General features: G+C 41.2%; 2 protein-coding genes across 3 annotated transcripts in view; both read left to right on the forward strand.

The window, feature by feature from the left end:
- The window catches only part of TDP1 (tyrosyl-DNA phosphodiesterase 1), a 44,207-nt gene extending 36,074 nt beyond the window's left edge, over positions 1 to 8,133 (forward strand). For both annotated transcript variants that reach the window (XM_041395937.1, XM_041395927.1), the window contains exons 15-16: positions 237 to 351; positions 7,653 to 8,133. In XM_041395937.1, the coding sequence (XP_041251871.1) occupies positions 237 to 351; positions 7,653 to 7,726 (189 nt within the window). In that variant the 3' untranslated portion in view covers positions 7,727 to 8,133. The remainder of the gene's footprint in view (positions 1 to 236; positions 352 to 7,652) is intronic.
- Positions 8,134 to 13,136: 5,003 nt separating this feature from the next.
- KCNK13 (potassium two pore domain channel subfamily K member 13) overlaps positions 13,137 to 17,063 on the forward strand; it is a 48,228-nt gene continuing 44,301 nt past the window's right edge. Inside the window, exon 1 of the mRNA XM_041400327.1 lies at positions 13,137 to 13,476. Within this exon, the coding sequence (XP_041256261.1) occupies positions 13,137 to 13,476 (340 nt within the window). The remainder of the gene's footprint in view (positions 13,477 to 17,063) is intronic.

Below are 17,063 nucleotides of genomic sequence, written 5' to 3' on the forward strand. Positions count from 1 at the left end.
CATGGCCAAGCCAATGGATGAATTAAAAAAAGAGAAGAGCTGAAATAGTAGAAGTAAGAGATGTTGAGTTTTTGAGACGTGAAGGTGCTTCATGAAATATCTAATCTCAGTAAAGGAGGCAGAAAGTTTTGTTCATTAAAATAGCTCACTGAGAAAGCATTTATTGTAGCTTAAGCTTGTCTTTTCCCCCAGAAACTAATAAATCTTTTCTTCTGTATTTTTCCCTTCTTTCACAGGGATTGGACAAAGGTTACTTTCATGTAGGAAGGGAAAAGCTTCCAGGAAGGAAAGATTCAGCAACATATTTTCCTGTACCTTATGACCTTCCACCAGAACAGTATGGAAGCAAAGGTAAGGTGTGACTTCAGGGGAAAAGTAAGCTTGTATTCTGCATGAAGCAAGCTAATTGAGTAACTCTGAGTCAGTTGAATACTGCTGTGTTCCAAAGATTTATTTTAACTTTTTTTGTGGTGTGATTGTACGCCATTTGATATCAGTTCTATGTTCTGCTTGTGATTTCAAAGAAAGCAACCATAAGGTTCTTTATTCTGATATTTTCCTTTATTGTTTAAATTTTGGAACAATAACTTCAATGCTAGTTTTTATTCCTGTTTTGTGATTCTTACATGCATTAAGAAATAGATATTCTTTATGGAGTCCAAATTTTTTTTTGCGGAACTAATAGGGGGAGGAGTGTTGAAAAGGGAATGTTTGGAAGAGAGCAGGTATGAGCTAAAAACAGTCCTCTGGAAGTGGAATGTGAAAGAAATAATGTAGTGCAAATGTGAAAGAATTGCTGTAAATCAGAAGAAAGAAGGGTTGCTTCTGCTCCATTCTATATTTCATAGGTTATATTTCATAACATTTGAAGAGGTGTATAAAATCTCAACTGTCTCAGTTTCTGAGATCATCTCTAGAACATGCAAATGAGGAAAATGATAAAAGTGCAGCTATGGGGTGATGGCTGAAAAATATAAAAATATATTGAGGGGATAATGTTGATATGCAACCTGCAATATTAGGGAAGAGCAAATTTTTATATTTTTGTCCTTAAAACAAATGTCAAAATATTATAACTAATTTTCTTTTTGAGAAGAAAGACTGGATCTAGGATGGAGCTTGAAATAGGAGTGACACAGACAGTGTATTGAAACTCAAATGTTTCAGTAAATCTTTGAACTAATGAATGAGCTCCTAGTTCAAAATGTTCTGAAACTTCTTAAATCCTCTGGAAGAGAACCCTATAAAATAGGGGGGGTAAATGCATTCTAATAAACAAGTTGTTTCTCATTTAATTTTCTCTTAATTGTATATATTGAGAGCAAAGAAAAAAAACTATTAGCTGATTAATAGTATGTAGAAGATGAATGTATATGCAAGAAAATAGGACAGGTTTCAACTCAGTTGAGATGAATCTAGAGTGAAGCAATATATTAGTCTCTCTACATACCGATTACATTAATTGCCTTAGTTGTTGTGCCCTTTTTTGGAGATTTCTTTCCTGAACAATTCTCACAACTTGTAAAAACGTATTAAGATGTATTTCATTATGTTCCAGTGGGCAAATCTATTTTAGCCTTGGTAAATGGGGGCTAAAGCTGTCAAATCTCATGCTCGAAAAATGGTGAGGAGGCTGGAAAAATGGTGGGGAAATGGGATGAAAATTAGCTTTAATAAAAGTTCAGGCATTATTCAGAAATTGACAGTCCACTTAATTCATTAGTTCTCTAGCTGAAGTTTTCAACCACTGTCAGCTGTGATTTCGTTAAGGATGCACAAAAGGATCTTTAACATATCTCACAAGAGCAGCACTCTCCCTTGTGAAGGGCTCTGTTCACTGTTCCACTGCCACATTTACATGGAAAAGCAAATTACCTTTCTCTTGTAACTTCAGATATTCAGTGATTGATATTTTGTCTGATTTCCAATGAGCGGGGATTGGGATTCTGGTGAAATTACATTTGGTAAATATTTATTTCAGGAAACTATAGTAACACTGCATCTCATTTATTACGTATAACATGTGCTGGATAAAAGGAAGAAAGACTTCATGGCATATTTACCTCCAGCTCTGGTAGACTTAGGTATTTCTGTTTAACCTGTTGCTTAAAGAGTTGAAAGAATTTTCATTTACCTGCTTTGTGCTACTGGCACAGTGCTTAAAAGAAGAGATCGGTGTTTTGTCCAGCAAAGCTATAGGAATTCTTTGTTACTCTGAACTCCCTCACAGGAGGTCCTGTAAGTTCTAGGAAAAGGTCAGTGTATGTGGTCTTCACTTTCCTCTCACCTTTGTTTCTTCTTCTGAGTTCTGCAGTACTCAGAAGAATGCTGCATTGCTTTCTCTGTCAAGTAGTTGAAATATTTTGGAAGAAATTAAGATAGAAGACTTCTGGGAAAGTAACTGATATTCTTCAGTAACTACCTTGTTCTTCTAATTACTGTTGCATAGCTGCTTGAAATCTGTGTACTTTCTGGGGTTTGAAAGAGCTAGTCTAGCAACATCCTCTATGAATTTTTAGAGAACTTCAAGTACTTCCAGTGTGCCTAATATGGTACAAAATCTAAGAATATAATTTCTTTTTAGTAGACAACAACTAGATGCTAGGCCTGTTTCTAGTTGTCAGAACATTGAACAGAAAATATTTCACCTATTTAACATTCACAGAATAGTAAATATGAATCAAAGTGTGTTTAAAAGTTTAGTTATTAATTTTTCAAGCAACAAGTGTATATTGTCATTGTAAATCAAAGCCCAGGGTGAGGAAGCCAGGGTTGGAACCAGTCTCATTCGTGTTGGTCTCAGTTTCGTTCCTTTGCAGAACCAAAAGCATTATTATTGACTGGTAAACCTGCAGTTTGAGATTGAAGCTCTCATTATGCAGTTTGACATCAGACACTGCCTCAGAGGACCTCCCAGAGTCCAAGTGTAACATTTGAGTACACTTGTTCTCCCAGCTGTTTATAATGACTGTAAAGAAATTAACACTTGTTCTGCCAGGTGTTTATATTGACTGTAAAGAAATTAACACTTTGCATGAGAAGAAACTCAAGTTACAGAGTCAGTATTTAGTTTGGCCTCTTCCGTGCAATGTTAAGATCAGGTTGTGGACCAGAAGGAGCCACTTGACTATCTGATTTGCCACATGTTACCAGCCAACTTCTTTGAGCTCAAAACTCATGCTTGGCTAAGGGAGATGTGCTTCAGATTAGTAGGTGAGAGCACTGTCATGAGATGGCAAATTCACCAGATGGTCAGTATTTTTCTTCAATAGTTGGTCAACTCAAGAATTTTAAAATGCATTTTGGTTTGGGTATTCTTTTTCAGGGTAGATGTATGATGCCCAGTGTAGTTTTGGAACTTATATGTGATTTGAGCCATCTTGTGCAGAGTGTAAGATTTGTAGTTGAAGTCCAAGGAAATTTAACAGTATGACATCCTGACAGATCAGAGTTAAGGTTGCACAGGGGACTTTTACCTGGGCATTTTTCCTTTAGACTGTTTCTTCACAAATGCTTTAAATTACCAAATTATGCATGATATACATAGCTTGCTTGATTCCTTGTTGCAGGGAATAACATGCATATTTTACATCTGACAGCTTTAAAATAAAGAATGAGATCATTCCTATTCTGACATGACAAAGGACCTCCTTAATTTTTAGCAAATAACATTTGTTGTGTGCAACATGTACAGTATTAACTCTTTTCACATTGCTGTTGATCACCTCCAATAGTCAGCTGAACAGGAGAGGGCCATTTGTGGTCAGCAGATGTATCTTCAGGGCAAAACATTTAAAGAATTTAAAAAAAAAAATCTGGTAGCTGACAGTACTAGTCAATATCTAGAGAAATAGATCATGTAGATACATCAATCTCCTGAAGGCTTCTGTAGTTAACCCACAGATTCAGGCTGTTATAATAAAAGACTATTGCAAAGCTCTATGTATCGATCATACTAAGATAATGAAACCTATAGACCAGCAGTATGATTTGAGAGTTCCTTGGAAGGGAAGCTGAAAATTATCCAGTCTGGTGTTTGGGAATCATGCACACAATAGCCTGTCTTACTTAGCAAGATATCATTTGTGTCTTTAACAATACTCAGATTTTTATTTTCTTGTAGAATCTTTTAAGTGAATACTGAGATTTTGTTGTATAACATTTTTGTTGTATAACATTTTCTCATTGAGCTCCCATCATCACATCTCAGTTGCAGTATTGCTGTTATCTCTCTTGCCAATACATGTTGCTTACTGTAGTCAAGGAGTTTCACTTCATTTGTGATTTAGATATTACAAAGTTTACTGACTGAGGAAAACATCTGTTGTGTGGAGGGAACTCTAAACTTCTAATTCATAAGTATATCAAGGTTTTTTAATAACAGTTTAGGGGAGGTCTCAGAAAAGTGCAAAATACTTTTGTTTTCCTCATCACATCAGCACTTTGTTGAGAAACAAAGCAAATCCTATGTTTAAAACTGCAGTACAGGGTTATGCTTTTTTCTTTTTTTTTTTTTTTCCCAAACAAGTGGTCATTGTCCTGGCATTCAGAAATCATAACTTTGTTTGCAAATACTCATATAGATCCCACATCTATTCCCCATCTGCCTTTCCTCCTTCTTGAGATCTTCAAGTATGATTTTTGCATTGGGAGGAACAAGATTAGTTCCTTTTCAAATGCCATGCTCATCCAGAGGGAGGGAACAAGAGAGACTGAAATGCAGTGTGCACCTTTTGCAAATGTTTAAGGAAAAACATGCAGATTCATGCAGCGTGGAGTGAGTTTGCCATGTAGAATGACTTGAAGAAGTCTGGTTATTTGTAACCTTTCTATATATGTGAATACTTGTTGCCCTGAAGCTATCTTTTTAAATTGAGGTAAGAATCCAGTCTCTGGGTTTAGAAATCAACAAGGAATTTTCTCATCCAGATCTCCACAGTGCAAAAGACACCCATAGGAAGAGTATCACAAAAGTGCTTTCTTTGTGTTTTATACTTTGCTATTCAATTGTGTGTTCCTAGTTTTGACTGTACTGCTATCTGTCATATTTATGAGAACATGGAGGCTTGATGTGGCCTGCCAGCATGGATTCCTTGAGTGATACTCAGGTGTTACTCAAAAGGAACTTGTCTTGTTCTCCAGAGCCTCTCTATCTTTAAGTAAAATGTGGTAGTCTGTTGAGTTGTGAGAGAATGTTCAAAAATCTGAGTCTAACTGAAACAGTGCTCCACCTGAGCTTTCAGACAATGTTTAAGTAGCAGTGGGACTGGAATGGCCCCGTTTATTTTACTTATTGCTGACTCCACTGCTGGAGTTCTGCTGCTTGTATATGAGGCCAGAGTGAAGCTGTGGTACCAGCCTAGTAGATAACACTAACTCCAGTGAGGTGGAGTTGAGACAGCATTGGGGTATCAGAAATGAAGCACTGATCTTGAAACGTGTGGAGGGGTAGGTATGTTAAGGACACTTCTAAAAATTATTTAATGGTGCTTTTGTTTCCACCCCCCGTGAAGATCAAAGGAATTAACTTTGAGAAGCTTGGCAGTCATTTTCATGTGCAACAGTAAATAGCTGCCATCATATGGTACTTGTGCACAGTCATTGTCTTTCTCTTGCTGTTACAGATCCTATTAAAAGTGATGAATAGTTTTAAATTGAACCTGACATTTTATAAATAACTGAATTATAATTTGTATCAGTAATAGTTCTACACATGACTTATTAAAATACTGGCAGCTGTTTTATAAAATCAACAGCATCCCATTAACAGAACAAAGTTCCAAGTACAATAATAGCTACCTTGAGCAAATTTTATTTAGATAGCTACAATTAGAAAGAGCTAAATTAGGTATTGAGACCTCTCAGCATGCTTTAAGGAGGTGACTGGAGTTATTTTTGAACATCTTAAGTTTTTCTCTGCCTGCATGTTTTGCTGAATTAAGCAGAGTCACTGCCAGATGGTAGGAAAGTAGGGAAGATAGATAGGTCTAAGCTGCATAATGTACTCTTGAGTGACAGATTCCAGTGCTTGAGTGGGACTAGATTTATTCTGATGTCATAGATAGAGGTCAGTGTTCAAATCTGAATGTATGTTTGAAATCCTCAATGCTTTTCCCAATATTTGCTTTATTCTGTACTCATTCTTTTAACTGTTAATGTTTACTATCTGGTAAGGTATTCACCTAAAATACAAAAGGTACACATGGCTCTCCAGCGGGAGACTGATAAAACAAGCTTAGGGAAATAATGATGCTACTTTTTTTCTTTTTAAGAGATGACTCAAAGTCTAGATATCCTGTAGTTCAGCCAAAAACCTAGAGAGCTTTCTTGGCAGTGCACTGTGACTTAAGTGCTATAGTTTCTTCTGGTTTCTAATGCCTTTTATTTTTTATATGCTTTGAAATCACCTGTCCACTGTAACAGAAAAACAACCAGCTACCCTACTGTTCTCTTCCTGCTGTAAATAGACACATTTTAGAACATATGCGTATCTGGGATATGTTTTACTACAACATATGGAACTGCAGTATGAGAATTAAGGACACACCTGTGACAAGTAATAATGAGTACTTAGTAGCAATGGTCTCTGCCCCATGTTTAATTGCCATGGTACTTGTCACACTGTGCTGTTGTGTACTTTATATAACCCTTCATTACTGATTTTGTCACTTTCTTACTCTTCTTTCGTTGCTACAGTAATTCTCACTTCCTGTATTGTCGGAGTTGTCATTGGATCCTGTAAATTTAAAATTGGATTAAAGTAATCAATAGCTATTCCTGTCATCCTTGGTACAATTCAGTTTAATCTATGCATATTACAGATTAATGTAATTGTATTCCTTCAGGGCTCATTTTGTACATGGAGAGAAGCAGGCTAGATTTATATATTTTTCTTAATTGAGAAAACTCACTGAAAAAAGGGTTAAAGGATTTTTCTCTATTTCAGTAGGACTAGCCTGCAAGGAGTAGAATAATACCTTGGATTCATAGAACAGCTGCATTTCTGCCACATGTATGGTAGGAAGAGCAGCATAGAGCAGGTTGCAGAGCTAGCAGTTAACTTCTGGTGTGTTGCCTTTTCTCTTTCCCAAGAGTGGAAAGGGCTTCTGTATTCTGAGAAGTGGGAGGGAGGGAACTGTGTGGTGCAAACCTGTTCTTCATCTGACAGTGTAATGTTTGAAGAAGTGAGGGGTAAAAGGGAACTTTTCAGAGGTCAGGCAGTGTTATTCTTAGGTACTGAATTCTTACTGTCCCTGTAAAAATATTAATATGTTACAGTGCTTATTTATAATTACATTGGGTTAAGAGAGATGCAGCACAAAACTTGCTGGCACTAGGCCATACCAAATTTGGCTGCATTACTGTACTTGTATATTATCTGAAATACAATTCTTATACAGCTGGTGAGCATGTTGGGTTATAACTATATTTAAAATAATATCTGGGGGGAAAGCAAAGCCTTTTGAAAAGTCTATATCTTCCCGTTTAAAAAAAAAGGAAACAAAAATGTCCACTAAACGGAAATTGCACATGATGTTAATTGAAAATCAATGAAAATTTCAATCTTCCTCTCCCCGCAAAGGGAAAAGAGAACCAAATTTTGCATTTGATAAATTAATTTGTCATGAGTATGTTTTTGTTTTGGTTTACAGATCAACCGTGGATTTGGAATATTCCTTACACTGATGCCCCTGATTCACATGGAAATATGTGGGTTCCATCATAAGGATTTCCAGTATTCTATGATGTTCCACTTGCTGACACTGAGCCTGCTGTGCTACTTGCAAAAACTGCTTGTTTCTTCTGTTGTGTAAGCTATAATGTCTGCTATAATGGCTAATTTGTAGTTGAAACATTAAAATGTTAATAAGGGAGAGATTCTTGGAAAATCTGTAACCATATTATTACAAGTGAACCTGCTTTTTTGAATACCTTTTTATATGCTTTTTCTTTACTGTGGTTCCTAATATGGTTTTCAAGATAAGAACTGTTCTCAGAGAGTCTCTCTGCATTTATAGCTGTAATTAATTTAAAAATTGCAATTCTGTGAGACTGTCAGTTGACCCCAGTAGCTGGAATAAAAGTTGTTGTATGTAAAATTCAAATTAAAATAAAGGCAATCTTGTTAATATATCCTTTGTTCTGTCTTCTAAATGTGTACATTTCAGATTGGGTTGGAACTTGTATCTTGCAAGTTTACTCCCAGGTATTTTATAAAATCGACAGCATCCCATTAATAGAACACATTGCTTGCATCAAAAATAGTGTGGCCAGCAGGACCAGGGCAGTGATTGTCCCTCCATGCTCAGCACTTGCGAGGACACACCTCAAGTGCTGTGTCCACTTTTGGGCCCGTCGTGACAAGAAAGACATTGAGGGGCTGGAATATACCCAGAGAAGGGCAGTGGAGCTGGCTGGAAGGTCTGGAGCACAAGTCTTCCAAGGAGTAACTGGAGGAGCTAGGAGTATTTAGCATGGAGAAAAAGAGTCCCAGTAGCTCACTGTAATTACCTGCAAGGAGGTTGTAGCCAGGTGGGAATCAGCCTCTTCTTCCAGGTAACAAGTGAGGGGACAAGAGGAGCCTGAAGTTTCACCAGGGGAGGTTTAAATTGGATATTAGGGAAAAATCCTTCACTGAGAGTTGTCAGGCATTGGAACAGACCGCCCAGGGAAGTGGTGGAGTCACCCTGGAGTTACTAAAAGATGTGTGGATGTAACACTTACTGATACGGGTTAGTGGTAGACTTGGTAGTATTTTGTTAATGTTTGGACTAAATGATCTTAAATCACAGAATCACTAGGTTGGAAGATCATAGAGTCCAACCTATGCCTGAACACATCAATTAAACCATGGCACCAAGTGCCACATCCAGTCTTTTTCTAAACACATCCAGGGATGGTGACTCCACCACCTCCCTGGGCAGACCATTCCAGTACTTTATCACTCTTTTCCTAGAAAACTTTTTTCTAATGTCCAACCTATATTTCCCTTGGTGCAGCTTAAGACTGTGTCCTCTGGTTCTATCAGTTGCTGCTTTGAGAAAGAGACCAACCCCCACCTGACTACAACCACCTTTCTGGGAGTTGTAGGGAGTGATAAGGTCACCCCTGAGTCTCCTTTTCTCCAGGCCAAACACCCCCAGCTCCCTCAGTCATTCCTCACAGGGCTTGTGTTCGCATCCCGTCACCAGCCGTGATGCCTCCTCTGGATGTGCTCAAGCATCTCAACGTCCTTCCCAAACTGAGGGCCAGAACTGGACACAGTAAATACTTCTGTGATTCCCTACTCCACATTCAAAAGGAGTCTCCCAAAGATGGCATCTCTTTGAAACTCCTAGAAAAGCAATAGGGATGTTGAAAAGTTTAGCCTACTCTAGATGCCCAGTTTCACATGTTCATGAAGTTTTGGGTTTTTTGGTTTGGTTTTTTTTGTTTGTTTGTTTTGGTGTTTTTGGTTTTGTTTTGGGGGTTTTTTGTTCAACGTGGTTTGTTAGTGTCAAGGTTGTTATGTTCCTGAATTATGTTCCTGAAGAATTTTTGTTCAGTATCAAAGGTAATGGAGGGCTGGTTTATTTGCTTCTCTGTCAGGATATTTCATTAGGCATAAAGTTGGCTCAGGAGTACATTGCAGCCATTCCATAGCTTCACTAAACAAAAGCAGTGAGTTTTGGTTAAGTGTACCAGCTAATCACCTGTAAAGGAGACCTTGAATTAAAAAGTACTGATACTGTCAATGAGAGTAACTGTTGAGGTGAATTCTGTTTGGAGATACACAAGGTTTGACTCCATTTTTCTCAGAAGGTTGATTTATTATGTTATATATTATACTAAAATACTACATAAAAACTATACTAAAAGAACAGAGAGAAAAGAAAGATTAGAATGTTACAAAGAACAAGAATAGAATAACAAAATCTTGTGACTGTTCACAGCCTCAGCACAGGTGGCTGTGATTGGTCATTAGTTGAAAACAATCCACATGGATCAATGAAGACACACCTGTCTCATTCCACAGCAGCAGACAGTTATTGTTTACACTTCTTTCCTGAGGCCTTCAGCTTCTCAGGAAAGGAAAAATTCTAAAAAAAAGATTTTTAATAAAATATCATAACTACAAGTAACTAAACCTCTTCATGAGTCTTCCAAGTAATTTGATGATGCATTAATAATAATTCTACTCTGACCAGACACTTACTAGTAATCATTATTGGGGTACTCAGTGACTGTTACCTTTCTTAATTACAGGGCTATCAGTCAATATTATCAAGAGAATTGGTAAATATATTGATTTTTCTTTCCTATTATTTTACAGTTGCTCTAGCCTTACCACCACCAATCTGTTGTCACCAAATGCCCGCGCACACAGGCGCTAGGGAGCTGTGTGCTTGTGGTGCTGAGGGGTAGGGAAAACAGCATGCTTCCTGATAGTGATGCCAGTGTCTGTACTGAGGGTAATGGCATTGTGTTCTGGGCTCAGGCTTGCAAGACATTCACTTTGATTTGGGGTTAATTTAAATGTCAGCAACATGTGTAACCAGGTTTTTTTTTTTTTTTACCTGAAACTAAAAGTTACTTTTTATTTTTCTTATGCCAGTGAACACACTGCATTTCTGTATTCCACCTTTATTAAATGTTATGGATGGCTGACTGATTACACTGTTTGTGCTCTCCACACGCTCCAGTTTTTCCAGCTATTTACCCAAGAGCAGTGGGAATGGTGACTTGTTTTACACTAAAGTATTCTTTAGAATAAGCTCTCAATTTCTTTTTCAAGATTCCAGCCAATATCAGCTTGCTGGTTTTCCATCCTTTAAGAGGGAGCATATCCTTAAAAAGCCACCTTCTTAAGACATGATTAAATCACTGCCAAGATCAAAGTTGACAAATTAAGGGAATTTGCAATTTTTGATCAATGACAGTAGTACATGTGTCTTTCAAAACTGTGCCAGATGATCTTACCTGCTTTAATGCAATAACTATCTCTATGCCCAAGACAAACACAAAAATGACTATTCCACACTAACAAAATAGTATGTAAATAAGGAGGAACTCAATAACCTTGAATAATTTGCCTTGGACATTCCTTTGCATAGTGTTATTGTTGTTCATATTCCTCTGGGCAATCACATTGATGTTATGGTTGCAAGCAGCTAAAGGCTTTTTTCTACCGTGCTAATCCAAGCCACCCTTGAACAGGTTTGATGGATGGAGCCACTGGTGTGGACAGAGGGTGCTCACTCAGTTCTGCTGCCTTTGCAGGCTGTGTGCACTGACACACTCAGTTCTGTCTTCCTTCTGACTGGCAAAGCAGGAAGCATAGGTGGGTTTTGGTTTTTTCTCCTAATAGGAACTGCCAATAATTTTAAAGATACACCAGCATTTTTTTTTATGGAAGCGTGTTGTTACCTTTAGCACTTAGCACAGTCTGGTTAGTTTGGCTGGCATCTCATATTCCTATTTTTGGCTATTTGATGTCTTTCAGTATTGCTGCTAATTTTAATTTCCATGCTAAAGTCTATGCTAAAGACTAATTAAGAGCGAATAAAAACCTGCAGCATGATGTATCACCTATGAATAACAACAAATAGGAAAAAATTAAACACGACTCCCATTTATCCCTGGCTGCTGGTTTACTGTGCAACACAAGAAAAGGACTCATTTTTCCCTGTGCCTACTGCGCTAGCAGTTGTCACACAGGTGCTGATCCTCTCTCAAACGCTGGCATTGTAACTGCCCACAGTGCACCCTTGGGGCTCAGACCAATACTCGAATATACCTCAGGCTGTGAGACAATCAGTGGCTCTTGCATAGAGTGTACAATTATCTGCCATTAAGGGAGATTTCTAAGATCGTAGTGTTCATTCCCATTGCATTTTGACTGCAACAATTATTAGAAAATTGCGGGGGGGGGGTGGGGGAGGAAAGTGGATGTTACAGCTCATTAACCTGCTTTCTAAAAAATATATGTAGCTTGTCTTTCCCTGGAAAGAATGTGCTTGTATACTATTACGTTTAGCAGAGCTGAATTCCAGCCCCCAATTATTTAAAAGTAGAATTCAACACTGTAGCAACTACCAGATATTGCTGAGTTTAGCTTTTTCTTCTTCTAGTGCGAATGATATTTCAAGCAGATTTGGATCCACATCTCTGCTCTTTGAACCTGCAAAAAACGCATTTTAAAATCATATTGCAGCTGGAAAGGCTGCTTCTGTCTTCCCTAAACAATTTCCCTTCGACTACCATGTCCTGCAGATAGAGATGTAACACCTTGTAGGGAAGGCAGTTGGTAACCAGACCTGTGGAGAAGGAGGTGCCCTCTTTTGGCAAAGGGCGCTAATTTTTTATGGCTTTGATGGGAGTGGGTATATAATCGACTGACGGGTTTCATGCCGGCTCTCCTCTAAGAGGCCCGGTTGCCTCGGGCGCTGCCGGGCCCCACCGCCCGGGCCGGGTACCTGAGGGCGGGAAGGGGGCAGCTTGCCCCGCTCTGAGGGCTGGAGGCCGCGGGGCCGCCGCCCTCTGCCAGCCCGCCCTGCCCGCTGCCGGCGCGGACCTCCGGGGGCGGTGGCCGCGCCTCTGCCGGGGGGAGCTGCCCCTGGGGGCGCGGCCCGGCCCGGCCCGGCCCGGCCCGCGGCTCCCTGAGGCCATGGTGCGAGCGGCCGGGGGACCGGGCAGCGGAGCCCCGCGGCGAAGGGGGAGGGCGAGGGGCGAGCTGCCGCCGGTCCCGCCTCGTCCCCCCCGGCAGGCAGGAGGCGCCTGTCCCTGCGCCCCGCTCCGACGTGCTCGGGGCGGGGGCATGAAGGGGATATGAAAGTGGCGGGGACGGGAGCCCCGCGCGGCGGGCGTTGGGGCTGAGGGGCTCTGCGAGACGGGACGGGACGAGCGGTTCCATCGCCGTCAGGATGCTCGGCAGCCCGAAGCGCGTCCGCCGCGGGGCCGTGCCGGGGCCGCGCCCTGCCCCCGGGGCGAAGGTGCCGGCCGGCTCCTGGGAGCGCCGCTCGCCGCCGCCGGGCTCCGCGGCGCCCTGAGCCCCGCGGCCCCGCGTACGGCTGGCGGGCGGCGCCGTGATGCCCGGCGGCGGCAGCAGGGCCCCGACGTAGCGTGGCGGAGCGGCAGCCCGGTCCCGCGGGCGGAGGATGGCGTGTCGCGGCGCCTGCTGCTGCTCCAGCGCGGGTCGCCTCAACGCGGACAACGCGCGGTTCCTCCTGCTGGCGGTGCTGATCGTGCTGTACATGCTGTGCGGCGCCGCCGTCTTCTCGGCCATCGAGCTGCCCACGGAGCGGGAGGCTAAGGAGCGCTGGGAGGAACGCCTGGAGAACTTCACCCGGCGCCACAACCTCAGCCGTGCCGAGCTCCGGCACTTCCTCCGGGAATACGAGGAGGCGAGCGTGGCCGGCATCCGCGTCGATGACATCCGGCCCCGATGGGATTTCACCGGCGCTTTCTACTTCGTGGGCACCGTCGTTTCTACTATCGGTGAGCGGCGGGACGGGCGGGCACCGGGGCGGCGGCGGGGCCAGGGCTGGGGGCCCGGGGATGCGCTGTTCCTCTCCTCCTTGCCGGTGTCGGTGCCCGGGCATGGTCCTGTCTCTTCGCTGCTTCTGTTTTTGCCTTCTTGCTGTCAAAGAGCCGCGGCCGCGGGCGCGCCTCTCGCGGGAAGCGCTCAGCTCAGGGAGCGCCGCGGGAGCTCCGGGCAGCCCGGCCGGCGCTCGGGGCCGAGCTGCGGGCAGGCAGGGCAGCCCACACAAGGATGCTCTTCGCGGGTGTCGTTTACCTGCGCGGATCGACTTGTCCTCGGGATACGGTTGGTAGACTTTGTGAGACACCAGTCGCCTCCAAAGCCGAAAGCTTTAAACCATCCTGTAAGCCTTTAAATTCTGGGAAATGTTATAGAAGATCTTAGATCTGGTGGTTTCATAGGCTGTACGCTCAGGGCCCTTTTCTGAGGATCGTCTGATCTTAACAAGAACCCTTGAACTGATTTTGCGGTGTCCAGCTGCAAAGTGTACAACTTGGAAAGATTGGGTTTCAAACCACTCGGCTTTTTGCTCGTTTAGGCTTTTCAAGGCAGAACCATCAAGTCGGTGAGCACAGTTTATTTCACTTGTGAATAAACCCAAGTTTATTCAGGCTGAAGGAGCCTTTAGGGGAAGGTGATACTGAATAGAAATTCCGAGCAGTCTGACAGGTGTACATTAAGATGAAAAGGGGTAGCACCAGGAACTGACATAAGCACCCCAAGGAGCCCATGGGTGTCAACAGAAAGGCTTCGTTTAGGCATCTTCAGACAGCTAAAAGCCTCGGAGGAAGGGAGCTTTCTTTAGTTAAAGACAGGCAATCTGTATGCAGTTATCACTGTGACAAATGGAATCACTAAATCTTAGTAATGGTATAGCCAGTTCACATCAGTCCCTCTCCATGAATGAAATACACATTAAGGTATGGTTATTTAATTCTTCAGGAAATCTCCACTAACACTTGGGGTTTTTTGTTTTTTTTTTTCCTGAAGTGGAGATTAGAGATGCCTTGCTTTTTGTGGGATGTATAAGAGTATGCCCTGCAGCATACTCCTCTCTAATACTGAGTTTTTAAAATTCTGTTGTTAAAGATAGTCATTGGGCTGGTTTTGTATTTCATCAGTGCTTCAAGATTTGAGTGGTTTGTGTCCTTAGACCTAAAGTTTTTAAGACCGAGAACTATGCTTCAGTGTTCTGCTGAACTGGCAATTGAAAATAATTTATAGCATTATTTAGCCCATTTTTGTGGATTGCTGTAGTTTGTTTGCCATTATAACATGTCACTTGAAGTGTGCTTCTTGTATAATCAAAATTAATAAGCAGAGTTTATGCGAACATTTGCTACAGCCATAAAATCGTAGTAAAAGATCTGATCAGATTGGACCAGATCTCAAAAGTTCCAGCTGCTTTGCCTCTGTTCCTAGAGGAGGTCAGTTATATGGGGCTTTTTTTTTTTTTTTTTTTTTTATATGATGGTTGTCCAGTATGCCATTTCAAACCTGCACTGTTGGAAATTCCACAGCTTCAACAAGGAATCCAGCCTTGTGCCTGAGGTTTTCTGATGTCTGCCTCACTGCAGTTCAGTGACTTGCGTTATTTTTCTGTTGCCATCCTTTGTACTCAGAGAATGGCCTCTTAGGTACTCAAAGACCATTGTCTGTGTGTCCCTTCAGCCTTCTCTCAGTGCGGAAAATGACAGTGTTGTAACCCGTTGTAACCCGTTTTGCAGTGATACAGTAACTTTTCACAGGTGTTAACTGATACCAGTATTTCTACATTAATGTATGTCTTGTATAAATAAGATTGGTAAGGTGAGAAGTGTATCTGTGATATCTAACTGCAGATGATCGCAAACACAAGTATCCACTCACCCACTCACACTTTTTGGTAACTTCTATGACTTGCTGATTTCTATTGCTCACATGTTACAGCTCCCTTAATGTTTCTGCAGAAATATCCTCAAGGCTCCATTTTCCTTCAGACTGCGTATGGTCTGGAGACTTTGACAGTTTACATCCCATCCCTTCTTTTGACCTGACATTGCTTTTCTCAGTCTTATCAGTGATGACACTTTCTCAGTGGGTTTTATGAATTGCGTCATTCTTTCTTAATCTTGTCAACAGCAGTGCACTTCTTCATCATATTGATAGCATGTCTCTTTTAAAATCTTCTCAGTAGAACTTCTGCTTTGTGGGACTGATTGTGCATTTCAATGCTTTAACTTAGCTTGTGCTGCAGGCTGGGCTCTCCAGGCATTCTCAGGATTGTGCTTCGACCAGGTCTCCTCAGATGTGCCACTCAGGAGTGTTCTCCTGCAGGCAACCACACGCTCATTTGTATCAACCATACTGGCATCCTAACAATAGATTTTGTTTTGCACCTCTAAAATCAATATTTTGTCTCTCTTCTCAGCTCTTTCCAAATGGTCCACGTCTTCTTTCATGCCCTAGTACAATGCTCCAATATTAATGTGTTATTCTAGCTGCAGCCTTGCTAGTTCTGAGGAAAGTATGAAGGCTTATTTATATGTTTTCCAGTTGATACTTTTGGTGGCTCTGTACATTCCTACAGCTAAACAAAATTTGATGTCTTCAGTTAAAAACAGTTTTTTAGGACTAGGTGCTTATGACATATTCTTAATATCAGCTCACCTTCTGCACTCAGTACTACATGCTGGTATAGAAGCTTTAGCGGGTAAGTTACTGTAAAAACAGGGTTTTTTTTTTTTTTTGTAAACTTTATGGGGTTTTTTTTCTTTTGCATAATAGGAATTATTTTGTGGGTAAGTTACTGTAAAAACAGGGGTTATTTTTGTAAACTTTACGTTTTTTTTTTCTTTTGCATAATAGGAATTATTTTGCTACTCCACCACAATAAATTTATTTCTTCTGCAGTAAATAAGGTGAACCTAGCCATTTTGATTTAATGCTAAAGCATCAGTCAAACATTACTTGTCACATCAAATGCTTCCTGGATTTCAGCTAGAAAGAAATACCATCATGTATTTCAAAGAAAAGTAGAGTTTTGCAGTAACTAAGGGAATAATCCTGTCTTTTTAATTAAATTAAGATTTGCATAAAATGTTTGACACATGGATTTTGGAACATGGTATAAGTGCATCAAGTCAAGAGGTCAAAATTAAATATAACCAGCCTATTTTAATTTGTCAAGAAAATACAAAGCTAAACAGAACTGGACTAGTAAAAATAATTAATTTCTCAGGTTAGTAATTAAAGGATTTGTTCCATAAAAGTGTTTATTCCTATCAGTGCTCAGTCTGCAACCTCTAATCTTGATGCACCTTTTGAGCAGTGATGTCCACTGTCACCCAGTACTAAGGTTTCCTTTGCAGTGAGGGAAATGTTAGGAATGAAGGAACATAACCACAAATACCTGTCCAACTAGGAGACTGCCTAGACTGTCCAGGAAGTGATCCCAAGGAATTAGGTGGTGTCAAAGCTCTCAATCCCATTAAGGCAGGTGCCTAACTAATCCACACATGTCCAGTGGGCTCCTCCAAAAGTTCACTTTGCTTTCAATCTACCC

Source organism: Onychostruthus taczanowskii, unplaced genomic scaffold (assembly GCF_017590055.1).
Source record: "Onychostruthus taczanowskii isolate IOZ18803 unplaced genomic scaffold, ASM1759005v1 scaffold1, whole genome shotgun sequence".
Classification (NCBI taxonomy): domain Eukaryota; kingdom Metazoa; phylum Chordata; class Aves; order Passeriformes; family Passeridae; genus Onychostruthus; species Onychostruthus taczanowskii.